At 38.0% G+C, this 17,682-nt stretch overlaps 1 protein-coding gene across 15 annotated transcripts in view; it reads right to left on the bottom strand.

Annotated features, from left to right (window-relative positions):
* The window catches only part of RUFY3 (RUN and FYVE domain containing 3), a 74,923-nt gene that overhangs the window by 47,285 nt on the left and 9,956 nt on the right, over window positions 1-17,682 (bottom strand). Inside the window, exon 2 of one of the 15 annotated variants that reach the window (XM_074344544.1) lies at window positions 12,836-13,023. The exons of 11 other annotated variants lie outside the window; for them this stretch is intronic. In XM_074344544.1, coding sequence (XP_074200645.1) covers window positions 12,836-13,013 — 178 coding nt within the window. In that variant the 5' untranslated portion in view covers window positions 13,014-13,023. Of the gene's footprint in view, window positions 1-12,835; window positions 13,772-17,682 lie in introns of those variants that run through there. 3 more of the 15 variants (XM_010969367.3, XM_010969375.3, XM_010969368.3) reach the window with 3 other exon arrangements.

Genomic DNA, 17,682 nt, shown 5'->3' with positions numbered 1-17,682 from the left:
TTCTCCTTCCCCAAAACAAAAATAAAGGAAAAGTTGCTGTTTTGAAGACAAAATAAATCACTTATAATAAAATGAACACAGATAATGTTTATCCAGTTAAAAGTATAGTACTCTCTCCTCTTACTGTAAATTCAATGTTCGTGCACACAGGATAGTGAGAATATGAAGCAAAAGAACAAGAATGTCAAGATTACAAATGTAACAGATTATTCTATTATTCTATAGTAGGTAGATTCTATTTTAGTGTCTTCTAACAGTGTCTTAAAACTGGTAGATCATTTTCTGTTCTGAAATAAGTTTTGAGAAGCTATAGAAATTTTAAAAAATGAATTAGCATCTTCCTTCAGTAACTCTGAAACCATTATTTTACACACAATGGCATATTCATACTTAAACTCACAAAATCATGTGAATTTTACATGTGTAAGTATGCAGCAAATAAAGGTAAGTTCTCAGGGAATGAACATAAAAGAATGAGAAAATGGGCCAAGAATGCTTTGCCCATGATAAGCCCTCTTTCTTGAAAGATTTATCACAGAAGTCAGCATAGTATCTGAAGCAATAACTTGGAATAACCATCTAAAAAAAGAACTTACCATTTGTCCTATTCTCACGAGTTTATAAAATACTACTGTAATTAAACTGATTAATTTTAGTTCTCATGTAACAGAATTTTCTATTAGACTATAAGGGTATATTCTAGTGTCAAATATATGGTCAGTTATTCTGTAAAGATGCGCAAAAAAAAGATCCAAGTATATAGAAAGTTTAAATTTAAATTTAAATTCAGAAAACAGGGAAGCAGATGGGGATCTAGTAAGGTGATATGTGATTAAAATGGAACTTTTCTGAAAAATAGATATATACAGATTATTGGCTAGGTCAAACACAAAGACAGGTAATACAAAAAGACTGCAAGTATCTATGCCCTATTACATTTGTGCTATCTCTCAATTCAAAAGTCTAGAAATTAATGATTTAGAAAACCAAGCACAGGAGTACAGCTCAGAGGACCAGGATTAAATTCCTAACTTCTGTCAACATCCCCAGCAAGTCACTTTATAAACAGAGGCAGGAGAACATGCTGGTTCAGAGAACAGACTCAAGAGCGGGAACGCCTGGGCTCACGTCCCAGCCCCACCCCTCACTCGCTGTGTGACCTTGGTCCAGGTACTCCATCTCTTTTCCCTTAGTCAGTTCCCTCATCTGTAAAACATGGACGAGAACAGGACCTGCCCTACAGCACTGGTGTGAGAAGTAAAGAGTAAACTTAGGTTCAAAACCTTTTATCTATTTTCTGGCCAAATGTATTTTGAAATTCAGCATTTTATTTTTTAATTTTAGAAAGATAAAATGGTATACAGGGAGGCCAACAAACATGCAGAACTCGCAGGGCCTGGGGCAGCACTTCACATCAAGCATATTAGTATTCCTGTAGGAAATAATTAGATATTCAAATTAAATACAATAATTAAAGACTTTGAAGTACCGAGCACATTATAGGTACTCAATGTCCACTCTACGTATACAAGAAACCACTGTGTGCCCTGTATTCTGATTTGGCTACAAACTGGAGTTATCTAAGTATATTTGCCATAATTATTCAAAGGAAATAGAGGGAATGGGATTGAAAAAAAAAACCCCTAAATATTAAACACAGCGAAAAACCCTAAGTCAATGTAAGTAGACTAAATGACAAATTTAACAGCTGAGGTGCTGTTAAACTAACAATAATACAATTAGGTTGTTAACATAACGGTAAACAGTAGTGAAAGAACTGTCAGGCTAATTTTTAAAAATGCTAATAGGTCCTGTTCTAATAAACCAGTAACTGAGGCTAAGGTCTATCTTCTTCCCAAAGTATAGTAAAAACCAAGAATATCAGCAAAAAAATCAAATGGTCTGAGAAAAAGTAATACTAAGTTACTGTGATACTGTGATTTATAATAAGAAATACGTATTTGGTCTTCATCCCTAGTCGCTGACACAGAGCTCACGAAACCTTGTAAATTCCTAAGTGATGAGAACATTAGAAGCATCTTTTGCTCCAATGAGGTGACTCTGGGTGGGCTCCTGGATGGGAGCTGGTGCCTAGAAAGCCTAAGACATAATTAGAAGATTGGAATTATCAGCAGCATCCCCTCCTCCCGAGAGAGAGAAGATGTGGGCTGAAAATGGAGTTAATAATTGGTCTTGTCCATGTGAGGAAACCTCCTTAAAATCCCAAAATTATGAGGTTTGAAAGCTTTCAGGTTGGTGACCACATTCATGTACCCGGGAGGGTGATGTATCCCAACTCAACAGAGCAGAAGCTCCTGCTCTGAATCCTCCCAGACCTCACTCTAGGTATCTCTTTATCTGGCTGCATACCTATGTCCTTTACCATATCCTTTAATAAATTGGCAAAGCTAAGTGTTTCCCTGAGTTCCATGAGTTGTTTAGCACATAACTGAATTCAAGGGCGAGGAGGTCATGGGGACCTCCGATTTGCAGCCCAGTCAGAAGTTGTGGGTAACCTGGAGACCTACTACTTGCAATTGGCATCTCAAGTGGGGAAGAGGGGTCCTGTGGGACTGAGTCCTTGACCTGTGGGATCTGATGCTTTCTCTAGGCAGATAAGAGTCAGAATTGAGTTAAATTGTGGGACACCCACCTGGTATTGCTGAATCACTTGGTCCTGGGAAAAACCTACACACATTTGGTGACCAGAAGTGTCAGAAGTGAAGTGTTCTGTGTGAAAGTAAAAGAGACCCAGGAGGAGAAATGTACATTTTCCCAATACAGTTACCAGCATTTGAGCCATTTAATATTTACTGAGCACATCTGGGGAGCAAAGAACTTTACTAAGGCAGCTAAGTACGGTTAGTTTGCACAGAAGATACAAAGATGAAACATCCACAGACACTGCCCTTGAGGAGATCTAGGTAACTATGACACAAGGTAAAAGGGATTGGTATTAGAGAAATAAGAGAAGATAGAAGAGATTCCTAAGTCAGGTGAGCAGCTAGGTGACACAGGGCCTGAAGGGGAGAGAGGATGAGGAAAAGGGGCCTCCTCAGGAGACCTTCGCCCTCTTGCCTGAATGGTTGCAATGGCAGAAAATAACGTCTCTGATTAACTGGACCTCAAATGGGTAGCTGCTGTCCATAGAACAGGACACAGTGAAATTCTCAGATAAGATATAGTACATCTCATACATATGCTAAGATTTACAGCCCTAGGAGAAAGAAAGAAGAAATTTCAGCAGCCTTTCATCCCAGAAAGTAAACTCTAGCAATCTCAGAAAAGGGTGAAATTTCTCACTGTACAATCAATGGTAAAACTCATTTTCTTCTGCTTAGGACATTGTCGCTAGTATAAAGAAAAAAAAAAAGATAAAACATCATGCAGTTTACAGCTGCTGAATCAGCTGTCCTAAAAACCACAACTGTTTCCTTTGGAAGTTCAGATTTCAACACACTGTGAGAAACCACAACCAATTGCAGTGGCAAAAGAAGAAGAGTTGCAAAGAGAAAGCCAATATGAAAATTCATGATGCCATGTATTAAAATTTTTAATGTTTATGGCAGCTTGGAATTGTATATAAAAATTAAAATACACTACTATTTGATAAAGAAATTCCACTTCTAAAAATGAAAATTGTTCAAATGAAATGTGTTCAAGTTATAAACATAATGATATGCCAAAACTGTGGTAGCCTAATTTAGAAATAACCTAAATGTCTATAATAAGGGAGTCAAAGAAGTTATGGTACATCCAAACAAAAGACAGTAAATGAGGTGATATAGAGTTCTAGTTACTGGTACAGAAAGATGTTGCAGAGAAAAAAGGCAGGTCACACAACACAAGAATGGAATGATCTTACATGTATAAAGTTGTGTAAGCTTGTAAATGAACTCCATGTGTACATATTTAAAAAAGAGAATCTGGTTGCTAAATCTTACTAATAGTTATTGGCAAGTATTAGAATTTTAGGTGAATTCTACTAGTTTATATTTTTTACTTTTCTGTATTCTGTGACTCAAATGCAAATATATTCTTTTTATAACTAGAAAAATAAAGTTGTTTTCACTAAAATACACATATTCATTATACATTAATATATTATATATTAATATATATTATTAGAACCCCATTATCTTCAATACACTGATAGATATTTTATTTTGGGAAATTCAATTACGATGAGTAATAAATACTTAGGGGCCGTTTGGCAATAAGTCTGTTTCACTGTCCCTCAACACGTGTGTTTCTAAGCTCAGCAAATTCTTCCATTTGTTCTCTGGCAAAGTTCAAATGTGAAAATTGCAAGGGAATGAATTTTAGTATTTACTTCCCTGTACTCAAAGGCACTTCGTAGCAGTCTCAGTGGACTGTTGGGAGTTGGAAGAACCACAATGGAAAATCATGCCCCATTATGCTCTCTACCTTTCCAAAAGAAAGGCACCACCAAAACCCCCCAAATAATACAGAACCACAACTGAAGAGCAGAGAATACTGTGGGTGCTCTCAGATGGCAGCCTCTTTCTCTTCCCAGCTAGGTCTCACAGGTACCCAGGCTTGGGAATCCAACAACTTGAATTCCAATCTGAGTTCCATCTCTGAGTAGTAGTTAGCTAATCTGGTACAACATTCACCTCTGGAAAATGAGAAATATGTCCCTGATTAGTTTAGGACAAATGACCTTCTGGCACTGGAAGCTGATAACTCAAGGAAGAGTTAATATGAACTATGTTAAGAAAGGCACACATTAAAGTAAAAGCTACGTTCAAGAAAGGTCCAGAAAAAGCTCACCAATAGAGAAGAAAGCCAGTAGTAAGGCACTGTGATTAATGACAGTCCACTAAAGTGGATGCCAGTGGCAGAACTACTAAGGAGCTGGAAAGAAACTGAGAGTAGACCTGAAATTGGAAGGAGAAAGCTGATTTTAGGGAGAGCCCATTAAAGTCAGCTCAGAGGCATCAGGTGGCTCTTCTATGGCTTAATTACAGATTGGGGTACAAATGTAACTCAGCTAATATTTTCCCCCAGCTTTAGGATTTTATAAAATCCTGGAAGTGAGTGGGTAAAACTTACCTTGGAAGGGTTACTAGCCTGGCTATTCCCAGAACACAGCAACAAGAAGGGAAGAACCTTGTCCCAAGACCTCTGTCCAGTAGGCTTCTGAGATGGTAATAAAAGCTATAACCACTTCACTTTGAGAAGTTCACAAAGACTGCCCTGTGCACAAGTAATCACAACTCAGAGAACTTGACCCTGTAACTCTGAGGCTAACCCGGGCTGGTGGCAAATGTTCCAGTAATCTCACTGAGGGCAGTTTACAAAAGGAGGAGTGCATAGCGAAAGCAAAGAACAGTAACACAATTCTGTAAAAGATGAGAATCCTAACGACTCAGGTTTTATTTTCTGAACACAGGAAAGGAATAAATCAAATGCTGTACCGAATGCATCTAAGTCTAGACACTATTGGTCACCCTTGTGCACTGCATGCAGCTTCTAGACAGCTTGGAAAATAAACCCTGGCCTGGCCTGTGACCTGGAAAAACTCAAGATGTCTACTTGAAACATTAAAAAACTGTACTGAAAACTGAATCCAAAACAGCAGCTCTGCTTTTAGGCTCCTGCTCCTGCTCATGGACATGGGAAACTCTGCCACGGAAGGTGCTTAACTCTTGAGTTAGACAGATAGATGACTGCACACCTACAGTTTTCATAAAGCTTTTTTCTTAAAAAAAAAAAAAAAAAAGCATTTGTTTCCTGATTATAGTAATATGTCCTCTTGTAGAATATCTGGAAGACATAAAGAAGTATGAAGAATGTAAAAATCATCTGTAGGTCCACTATCCAGAGAAAACTACTTTTTACATTTTTGGTACACTTCCTTTTACTTGTGTGTACGTGTAGCTATATTTAAAACAGATTATGACCATAGGGTACATGCAGCTTGGGAGACAGCCTTTAAAACTTATTATATTCTAAACAACACCCTAAGCCCTTAAGTATTCTTCCACAACATCATTATTAGTGTTTGTTGTACTGATGTTCTACAATTATTTGAACAATTTTCCTGCTAGGCTATCTAAGTTGCATTTAAAGTTTTGCCACTCTAAATAATTAATACTGTGATAAATATACCTACCTGTACATTTTGCCTGTACCTCTGATTATTTCCTTAGGAGAGATGTCCGGTATAATCACTGGGACTTAATTTTTTAAGGCTCCTGATCCACACCGATAAAGTGATTTCCAAAAATGCTGTACCACTGTATACTCCCACTAGCAGAGCCCCACCTGGATCTGACCACACTTTCATCAGCACTGAGTATTACTCATGGATATGGTAAACAACAACAAATTATTTCTTATACTCAATTTCTATTTTCAAAATAAGATACAATGAGTCTAGAGTATGATAAATGATTTTTAAAAATTGAAAATACCCAGAAACCGTAAGTTGTGTATAATGGAGGGAAGGTATTCCAATAATCTTTTCTTTTAAAAGTGATTATTTTCTGGAGTTGTGGGGCATTAATGAGCTCATCTAAAGTGTGCTGGATAGCTACCATAAACAGGATGCAAAAGAAAAGTTTTTCCCCAAAGAACTTTCTGTATAACTTCCTAAAGTAGGAATCATATAGATTAAAATAAATCACTGGAGAATGATTTCAAGTGCATTCAAGCAAGTGACACAACAGTATCCAATGATTCAGGAGATGAAGGGTGTTGGGTTTGTTAGAGAGGGCTCATGGATGAAGGGTGTCAAGGGTCCTTTCCTTTTCCTAATTTAATGTCAGCAAGAAGAATCTCAAGCAGGAATAGTGGAACAACAGGAATCAGGGTTTTGGTGAAGTACAGAATCACAGCCTGGTTGAAATAGGTAAGCACAGAAAAGGAGTTTGAAAAAACATTTGATAAGTAAAGTTACCCAAAGAAGGGCATGAGAATATTTGGCTAAACAATTAGCATTCAATGTAGTTACTATTCTATACAATCCATAATCACAAACATTACTGCTCCCACAAACAGCTTTTCATGTCATTTGCACATCCACTTGAGAAACATTTTACGTTCAGCACATAAAGGTGCTGCCTGCCAGCCAGGTCAGTTTCAGCAGTGTGCCGTTTCTGTTGTTGGGCAGCACCTGCACAACTAGGGAAATATCTTCGTGGACTTTATAAAAATGGGTGGAAAGAGGGGAAGAAAATCAAGTGGATAAAAAGCTAAGGCCTCCAATTTAATTGATGGCACAGAAGAGCTGCCCGATAAATGATAACATCTCCTCCTGCTACACCACCACCACCACTACTTTCTCAGGAATATTCTACATTCAATATAAAGGCTGAATGAAACAGGCTCTTGTACAAGAATGAAACGTTCACTTTTGTGAAGACTTATTTGGCATTCTTATAATGAATGAATCAGTATCCGAAGAGAAATGGTTTAGAGAAAAGCTGAGAGTAGGTGTGGGAATCTGGATGTGACATAATGAGATCCTGGTAGTTGTGGAGATGAATATGAAAGACAAAATTAAGCCTCTTGTGTGGAACAGAGCACATACATCCTTCTTTGATGCCCTAACACATATAGCACTGTTTGATTAATCATAAGAGAAAACTATAGTTTTAACAAAGTATGGAAATAAATGCAAACATATAATGAACTTATTCACTGTCAGAACACTTCAGATTTTAATGTGAAAAAATTAACACTGGCACAACCAGAAAAGAAAAAGAAATCTACCGTTTGATCACTACCCTTAACATTTTGTCCCTGGTAGAGCATGTGGCTTTAGCAGTATTTCAGAGCAAAGAGGTGAAAATTTACTGAAAAGGAACTTTGGAAAGAGGCTGAAAATATACACTGAAAATCTTTCAGCTCTGGCGTTTGGGTCTCTGCAAATGCTGTCTCTTCCCCACCTCCCACCCCCACCATCCCTTGCCTCCAGTTTACAACTAGATTAACTCCTGCTTACCCTTTACGTCTTAGGTTCAGACATTATTTCAATTGGAAAATTTCCCTGGAACTCCCTAGAAAATATTTTTGGCTCTGTACCATTACACTGCAATGACTGCCATTTTACTTGTTGAAGTACCCTACTTCCCACTTATCAATAAGCTCAGAAAAGAACAGAGGAACGGGCCAGTTCACTGTGCTGTACCTCAGGACCTAGCATAGGGTGGAGCATAAATTGTAAGTGGGATACTTAAATGTGTGTTGAATGATGGGCCGAAGGTCTGATCTTACGATAAAAACTGCATGTTTTTAAAATACTGCTTTTTTTCCTTTGGGGGTTCTAATGGACCCTAAGGATTTCTTCCCCAGGAAAAAAAATGCAGATATAAAATTTTATATATAATTTTTTGGATCATGGATCCCAGGCTTAGAAGCCCTGCACGAAACTGTAGTGAATTCATGCTATCAAGTTTCTTGGTAAACATCCATTTGGATTTCCCGCCAAAATGCCCACTGGAACATGCACTTTTTTCATTAAAACATATGCAGTTCCCAGGCAAGTTGGGGTTACACTAGTGTGCAGTGATGTGAATGAGTAAAAGGATGTTAGTAAATGTCCGTGGAATTATCTCAGCACCAGACACTTTCCACAGTCACTGAATAACAAACCATTTCATCTTCAGGGAATTTCTCCTTGCTTATTGTATCAGTAGAGTATTCCCTATTGAATGGAAAAACCTGATCCCACATCTACACCCACACAGGGCTTTGGGAAGTGTGGTCACTTTAAGTGCTATCTGGCTCTGAATTCCATGTCCAGTTCCTAAGAAACAGAATTGACTGTCTTTTAGTAACCAAGCAGTTCACATTTGTTTTACCGCAGCCTCTGACATCTTTGTTTCATCTCTTTACCCTGACTTCTGTGAATTCACTGAAGGCAAGGGCCACCTATTTTTTAGTCTCTAGAACTGGACTTTGCATCAAGGGATGCCCAATAGGCAGACTAAGCCCTAAGCCGATTTTCCGGAAGAAGGCTAAAACTACAAAGAAGATTGTGCTGAGGCTTGAATGTGTTGAGCCCAACTGCAGATCTAAGAGAATGATGGCTATTAAGAGATGCAAACAAGCATTTTGAGCTGGGAGGAGTTAAGAAGAAAAAGGGCCAAGTGATCCAGTTCTAAGCTGCAAACTTTGTTTTATTATGAAGACAATAAAATTTTGAGATTATATTTACTTCAAAAAAAAAAAGGGATGCCCAATAAATATTTCTGACCAAGTGACAAACCAAAACACATTCCTTGCATGATGTGCAATATCATCACTACACTCACAGATGTTACATATAAGCTGCCCCGTTATACACTACAGTATAAACGCCAGATCCCCGAAATGAACACTAAAGCAGGAAACAACCACTGGGGAGGACTGCAGAGTCATGCGGTGACAGCACGTCTGAAGTCAGCCAGCACACAGTTCTCCACAGCAACACTGCAATCAAAGACCTGAGCAAAAGTTCTCTTCTCAGTGTGTCTCTCCCCTGTATCATTTCTTCATAGTCTGCCTCTTATTATCTGTATTTGAGAAGGATGTTTTCTAAGTCAGAAAAGTAATTCAGAGCTTACAGTTGTTTTTGTAACAAAATGGTACAGATCATCTCTCAATGTTGGATTCCTCATCTTTAAAAGAAAGTTAATAGGAAAACAAGTATTTCTTGATAACTGAGGTTTATTTTTAACTAAGTATTTTCTTGTTTATAAAGGCCCAAGGAAAGACAATGCTAAAACACGAATTTAAGCTACTAATGTTCACCTTCAGTCTGTCTGGTAAACAACTAGTTTAGACCAGTCCAGATGGTTAGACATAAAAACAAATACACACTAAAATGGCAATAGATTTAATGATGTGGCTTAAACTGTTGCAGCACAAACTACTGTCCCATGAATAATTATTTTATGAGGGGGAGGTAATTAGGCTTATTCACTGATTTCTGCTTGGAGGAGGTGCTGGGGATTGAATCCAGGACCTCTTGTGTGCTGAGTGTGTGCTCTACCACTTGAGCTATACCCTTCCCCCCTATGAATAACTACTGTACAAATAACTAACATTTATAGGGTGCTTTACATTAATTATCCCATTTAATGCTCCTAACCTCCATCTGGTGGAAACCACTCCTAACTGCCTGCTATTGCCCAGCATGGCTGGCTCACTGTGCACTGTTTGAAAAGTCATCCCCGCCAGCCTCCACCCCCTTCCACCACAGTGTCTGCCTGGTGATCATCTACTTATCTCACAAGGTCGAGCCCAGTTCAGGTGTCACTTACTGGATGAAGCCTTTCCTGAACCTTCCTTACCGTCAGAGATTTGTAGATTCGCTCTAGGTTTGTTTTTTTTTAAGTATATTATTAATATACTTAAAAAAAAAAAGTAGGGGGTGGAGAGAGATCACTTCCTTGACCATCAATAAGCACTGAAGTAATAAAGTGAGTTTTTACTCCCATGTATTTAAGAGTTAAGCTAGGCAGAAACTCTAGGTCCAGGCTACACTGTGGACTGCACAGTGAAGAGCAGGAACTCTGTCTTCAGAAGACAAAAGTTGGAAACCACAAGGCTTCTACTGCTGAAGCCACATAGTTAGCCTGTATTATTGTCTTAAGACACCCGCTTTCCACCCGCTCTCTTTTGCGGGGGTCAGGAGGCCCCAATGCAGGACTTGCGTGGTCAGATGTTTTTCCCTCTAGGAATCAGCTGGGAAGTATTCTGTGAATACTTCTGTGTGTCTGGGCACCAGGTGCTCCATGCTGTCAACACGGTGAGATTCTTGTTATCACTGGCCTGGAGATCACCACTTAAACGCTGATGGCGAAATTAAACTTAACAATTATCACTGGCATTAATATTAAAGCAGGCATTTCTTGGGTCCAAATGATTGTTTAGACATCCAGAGTTAGCCGGTGGGGCAAGGAATAAAAGCCCTGCACAGCACTACCTGGTGTCCTAGATCACTAAACCTACAGATGTGTTCCTGGGCCAGGACTTTCTTTGACCGCTTCTCGTTCTAATCATTTGAAATTGTTGCTTCTTTTGCCAAATAAGGCCAAATTCCAAAACTCATTGTCAGCATTTCTCTACTTTCCTCCATACCCCTCTATAATCGATTCTAAGGTATTGGGAACTTCCTATTTCTGTTTTCCTTAATCCAAGGATGTGCCACTTAAGCTTAGGCTGCAGTTCTCATACAGTTTCCCTCACAGGTTTTGCAATAAAGAATTCAATCAGCACCACTACAAAAGCCTACATGAAGCAAACAACTCACTTTTGCTCACTCATAGGAATCTTGCTCAAAAAGCATATATATTCGAGTACTAAATTTGTTAAAAATTATTTTTGAGGCACTGACACACTGCCTTTTACTGCCTTTTATAAAAGGGAATATTTCATATAACATGACTTTCAAAATGAAATTTTTAAAACAAAATATGCTAATTGAGGCATTTGCTAAAATACTTCCTGGTACCACCTAAAAATGTACTCTCCTTTCCTAAAGATTTTTAAAGCTTTGGAGGCTGTTCTAAACAGTACTGGCATTGTATGGAATTCCAGCTGATGTCTTCTAATCCTTGTGCACATTCTGAAACTTAGAGCCAAAGGAAGCTGTACAAGTGACAAACCAATTGTTAAAAGATACAAACGGCCTTAAAAACTACTTAACCATTGCCCTTAAAGACACACCCTAAATGACTGCTTTGTGCGGTGTTGTTAACCCTCTCTAACATAGTCTAACTGGGAAAATAATATCCTCTTCTGTCACAAAAGGTGAAATCTGAGTCATGACAAGATTGCAATGCTAGGTCAAGGGCAAGGGATCACTATTCCTAACCCAATTGCTATGGCAATTCACCTTATGCCCTCTGTCCTGCAGATACGCCTAAACATCAGGCAGATGCTTGTAAAGAATTTATCTTCATATGTAAGCATTTGTCTTCATTATTTTAAGGGTAGGGAATAAACATTAGCTAAGAGACCATTACACAAAAATACAAAACAATTTGCTTCAAATTATGGCTCAAATTAATTCTCTTCCTTATAATGGGAGAGAAGATGAAAACCTCTTAAAATTTAGAAAAGGTTCTGGGAGAAAGTCAGAGTCAAGAGACCACAAAGGTCTCAAAGGTACTGACAGTGGAAATTTCAAAGGGTCATCATAGCTACCACAAACAACTTTTAAAAAGCAATGGCCAATAGGTTCTAGTCCATGGGTAGGGATTACCTTATCAACCATGTTTAACCTTTTGAAGGCATTATGCTTTTTTAAGTGTCCATATTCATTAAATAAGCACTGAATGTAAAACTGCTTTCTCATCTAAGCTTATAATCTACATTATTAAAAAAGATAATGCTTGACCAATTATTTTCTAGGTATCATAGCCTGATTAACATTACATCCTGATAATAGGATACCCTTCATGAGTGTTTCAACTATATCATGTACAACCCTATAATTACAGTTATGCTATTTTACCTTACTCTATTAAGGATCACTCTAATTTCTATAATATTTTAGCATCTGATCAGAATTAATAGCTTTTCCATTATCGATTAGGGTCAGATGTGATAAGTGACCTCAAATGTTCTCATTAGAGGCTTCAAGACAAAGAACTCTAAACAAGCACCAGCATCTTTTGAAAGGATACCTCATGGGGCAGGGAAAACATATTTTTCCCCAGTAAAGTACTGAAGGGGAGCTGGTGGTAGGTAAGCTTGAAAGGTTTTCAGGGTTGTTAACAGTTTAGAGTATGGGTTCTTCCTGCCTCTCCCTGACCCTCCCAGCCCAAGTAACAATGAGGATGCTGGTGAGACGCTAGTGGATGGGGTCTGACCATACCTTCATGGGTAGGCTCTGGGTCAGGTGTAAGTGAGATGTCATCCAGCTCTCGCAGGCAGAGCCATTCTCCATCCATAGACACTCGGAATTTGCAAAGGTAGATGGTCTCCATGGCAGCCTGTGTGATCTTGTCAGTGGTGGGGGTTGGCATATCGGTGGGAGGCGTCAGAGCAGACATGATGACTCAGCTGGGACCACAACACACACACAAACACACACACACACACACCCAACAAAAATAAATAAAACCTCCTCAACAAAAATCCCAAATCCAAAGCTCTGTAACAAAGCTCTCAAGAAAAGGGATAGAGGAGGTTAAAAAAAACACACAAGGAAAAATACCTAATGATTTAAGAACCAACTGTTCAAGATAAACAATTCTATACTATCTTTTCTCATAGACAGTTCCTACCACATAGCAAAGTAAGACGATGCTTGTCTTCTTCCAGCTTCTCTCCTTTTATCTTCCCTTCCCTACCCCCTTCTTTTTCAGCTGAGCCAGAGGCTTGAAATCCTGCACAGCCGATTCCACCTTAGCTGGCTTTAAAAAACTGGCCTCTGTATGAGTAAGTGAAAAATCCTCCTTCTTTGTGCAGAAAAAGAAATACAAAAGCAAAAAAACCCCAAACCAAAAAACCAAAAAATAAGCCAATATTTTCTATTTAGCTTAAAAAAATCCTGAATTGCAGAAATCACTTGCAGGATCTGCTCAGAGGAACCGGGATGCTGAGTTCTAATAGGATTGGTTGTGCGCAGTAAGCAGGGTGTTGACCAAAATGGCTGACTAATGAACTGAACTGAAAATTCAAGCTCATGTGACCAGCTGCTCTGAACGGACGGCGAGCAATTCCCAGGATGCTTTATAGATGCTGCTGATGCAGGGAGAGCAATTAGGCTGCTTGCTCTCATCCTGTACAACCCACTTCCAGACTGTGCTAGTCAAACTGTGATCAGACATAACACAATGCACATATCCTCATCAATTCCCCTCACTGTGGGATAAAAGAGCTAGATAAGTGGAGGACAATTCATACTGGGTAATACTCCATAGCAAAGATGGTAAAAGAGGCAGTTAGACTGATTTAACAAGCACATAATTCACCTCTTTTATCGTCATATACTTAGCTATTAAAAGTCTTTACTCTGCTAAAGATGGTGTTTTAGGGAAAAAAACTAAAGCAGATTTCCAATTTAAATATCATACTCTAAGCATTTATAATTTCCTTTTCCAAAGTACAGAGACCTAACTTTTTAGACTGGACAGAAATGTAAAAAACAACAAGAAAACTTGAAGTTAAAAAAGCAAAATCCTTCCTGATGAATGGCAATTCCCCTCTCCTTTTGATGTTGCTATATTTACTAAGTTTCTACATTAGATTAGTTCCTAATAAGAGCACAGAACTATGTAATATCTTAAAAAGTCTCCCATCCTGGAACATCCTAAGGTCACGTTATATTTCCCTTAAACCAATCAACCAGCTTACCCACCCACCCACATAGCTGTATTATCCAGTGAGGCCTTTATGCCTTGGTAGCAAAAAGTTAGGTACTTGCTTTTTAAGATACATAAATAATATAAGATAAGGGATGATAAAGGTTTTCTCTGAAAATGTTTTGGGCGATTGAAAACAAGTTGTTTCTTTCTTTTTTTTTTTCTTCTTAAGGGTCCAGTTTTGAGGAGGAACATACAATTTCAGGAAACATGTCCCAAGGTGATTTAATCTGTTCTAGGATGTCTTATCAGAGGGATACCTGAAAACTGAAATAAGACATTTCTCCTTGACTATCATTAAAATTCCATAACTGCTTCCATTCTAATTTGAGATTGAGCTCAAAGAAAAAAATGCTAAGAACCAGATCCTGTAGGCAAATAGGCATTTTCATGCTGTTAGAGAAGGCAAACTGGTATAACATAACAGTGCGTATATGTATATGGTGTTCATAATTAGGAATAAAATCAGCAAATTACTAAAGAAAACAAAATATTCCAGGTAGGGTCATTCATTTCTATGTAAATATCTTCCAGTGTTATTCTACATCTGGACCCAGGGCTACTCATTCACTTATTCACTCACTTGTTCATTCATCATTCACTGAGAGTACGCCGTGTGCCAGGCGCTGGCATGCAGCAGTCGGACAAGATCACTTTTTTAAGGAAGCAAAGTTTACATATCCAAATACTGAATATAAGCCTTCATTTAACACATTCACATTTAATTACAATTCAATTCCCTTCTAGCCAGACGTATTTCCATCATATACATTAAAGTTTAAAGGAGTATAGTTTATAGTTTCACTTTAAGCCATGCAATACTTTAAAACATAGTTAAGCAGTCTTCAAAACCTTTAAATTAAACATACACTAAATAGTCCCTGGAACCACAACACCAAACATCCTTGGCTATCTGTGCATATGACATCAAGACTGCAGATCACTGATACAATCTTAACATACAGAATAGAGAATACGAATTAATCTGCGTGCTCTGGAATTGCCCATGTCCACCAATATTTGAATTTAGTCTGTCACAAACCATGACGAACTATCTCCCCACCAAGAAAACAATAAGCATTTACTTAATCCTGAACAGGAGATCTGGACTGATTACAACATGGCAGCACAAGAGCATCTAGGTTAATAAGCAGAGGAACTTGGTTAACATTCCTTCCAAAGGTCCTTCTCTCCAGGTAGAGGACACAGGCAGGGAAGCCCAAAGCAATCAGAATGTTTGCCAAGGAGAGAAAAACCTGCCTGCACTGGGAAACCTCGAGTTTCCCATACCTACCAGTCTGAGGAGGTGTTAGCAGTCATTTCAGAAAGAAGAGCTGTGGGTGGGCAGGAAAACCTGTACTTCTACTTATCTAGGTTATGCCTGTTTACAGGTAAACACTCTTGAGTGTTTAACAGTTACTCACTGTTCACAGGCAATGAATTTACTATGAAAACAAACACTATCTTTAGAGGACTAATAAAAATAATTTTAAATATTACTTAGTACTGTTTTTACATTTGGGTCTTTACTAAGTAAACATATTAGCTTAGAATATAAAGGTAATATTAAGTCATCAGTAAGACACACAAACCTTGACCTTTTTTTTCATAATCTTGTTTTTTCTCATAAACATACTAGTTTTAAGCTGTACTGAACTATTTTCTCATTTGATTCCACTTGTGAATAACAGCATATGCTTGTAAAATCATTCTGAGGAGGGCTGGGGTACAGTCTGTGGCTCTAAAGCAGAATTAACGAGCCTATGTGAGGTTCAAATCCAAGATGATGATGTGAATACTCCTATATTCTACCTGCTTATACAGCCCAAATTTTCTGCATTATGATTGATTCAAAGCAAATAAGATACACATTTCAAAGTTAGCAGTTACATTTCTTTAAAGTGTATTTACTCAGCTACTATTTTAAGACAAAGACTGGGTTGTTACACCCAATGTCCCTGTTATACAAGGTGGAAAAATTATTACTACTTAAGGTAGCTACCATTTATTGAACTTCTATTTTCTGTTAGGTACTTTATAAATACCATATCAAATCATCACAGGAATCCTGCAAAGTAGGTACTGATACTCCCTCTTCATATACAAGGAAATCAAAGCTGAACCATGTAACTGGCCCAAGATCTCACAGTTAGCAAGCGGCAGATCTGGGATCCCCAGCTGCTTCTGTCTAGAATGCCCCAAAGTCCATGCTTTCTTCTACACTTTGCAACTTCAGCACTCCACTCCAAGAATTAAATTTTACTCAGGGAAAATTAAAAACAAAACAAAAGCAAAACCAAAGCAAGATCCTCATGAAATTTCCTAAATATGAATCTGAACAAAGATTTGAAGAAGAGAAAATTTTTAGCAGCTTTCACACTTTACACCTTAATGTTCCACAAACCATATATTCCACTTAGCCACCCTTAGACACTTAGTTCGGGTTTTTTAATCAGACATTTTCTGAGAACCTGAGAACCCAGCATGGATCTCTCCTACTTGTGCTGGCAGAGGGTGAACCAAATTCTTCCTGAACACCGTGAAGGACAATGTCACTTGCTTGCTGAACCACCACTGTGAGGACAGAGCTGAAAAACCATCCTACCGAGTTCCCTGCACATTTACTGACTCAGGTGAACACATTAAGAACACCTGATACATTCAGAAGTGTGAAAAGATAAATGAAGGGATGGAGCGATTTTCTAAAATGACTCATTGTAGAACTTCTTTAAATTGCAAACTTCAATGTATAATTTTAATTGTTTAAAAAAAAAACCCCAATATCCATGAAACTATTGTCAACTGGAGAATGGGCTAACAACCTACATTTATATGCTACTTCTTTCTTCTGATTTCCTGCCTCCCCTTTTGAGGCAATCACTTTTGAATCTTGTGTAAATCATTCTTTTAAAAATATTATTATATGTATATAATGCCTATACAATATATATTAACTTCAGGTTTTTTTAACTTTACAATAAGGCTTCCATAACCTTCTAAGCCATTGACCCAACAAAGCATTTTCTAAGATTCATCCACATTGTAGTGTGTAGCCGTAGTTTATCCTTTGGGCTGCTAGTATTATAAGGTAATATTACATTTTATGTATAAGCAATTTTCCAAGCCATTTTCATGCTGGTAAGCATTTGGTTTACTTCTAATTTTTCCATTTTAAATGATGCTTTTCAGAAACAGATTTCTGGCAGGTATGCCAATTCTTCAACAGGTTTGAAGGTAACAGACCATTTCACTTATTTCTTTTATAGTTAGCTAACTCCTCCTATTAATTACCTAGTTCCTATTCTGCACACAATAGTGCTTCCTACAATCTGTCAACTTGTGCAACTAAATCAGT

Source organism: Camelus bactrianus, chromosome 2, assembly GCF_048773025.1.
Source record: "Camelus bactrianus isolate YW-2024 breed Bactrian camel chromosome 2, ASM4877302v1, whole genome shotgun sequence".
Taxonomy (NCBI): domain Eukaryota; kingdom Metazoa; phylum Chordata; class Mammalia; order Artiodactyla; family Camelidae; genus Camelus; species Camelus bactrianus.
Note: the sequence above shows the minus strand (reverse complement) of the source record. Positions and strands in the feature narration are given on the sequence as shown.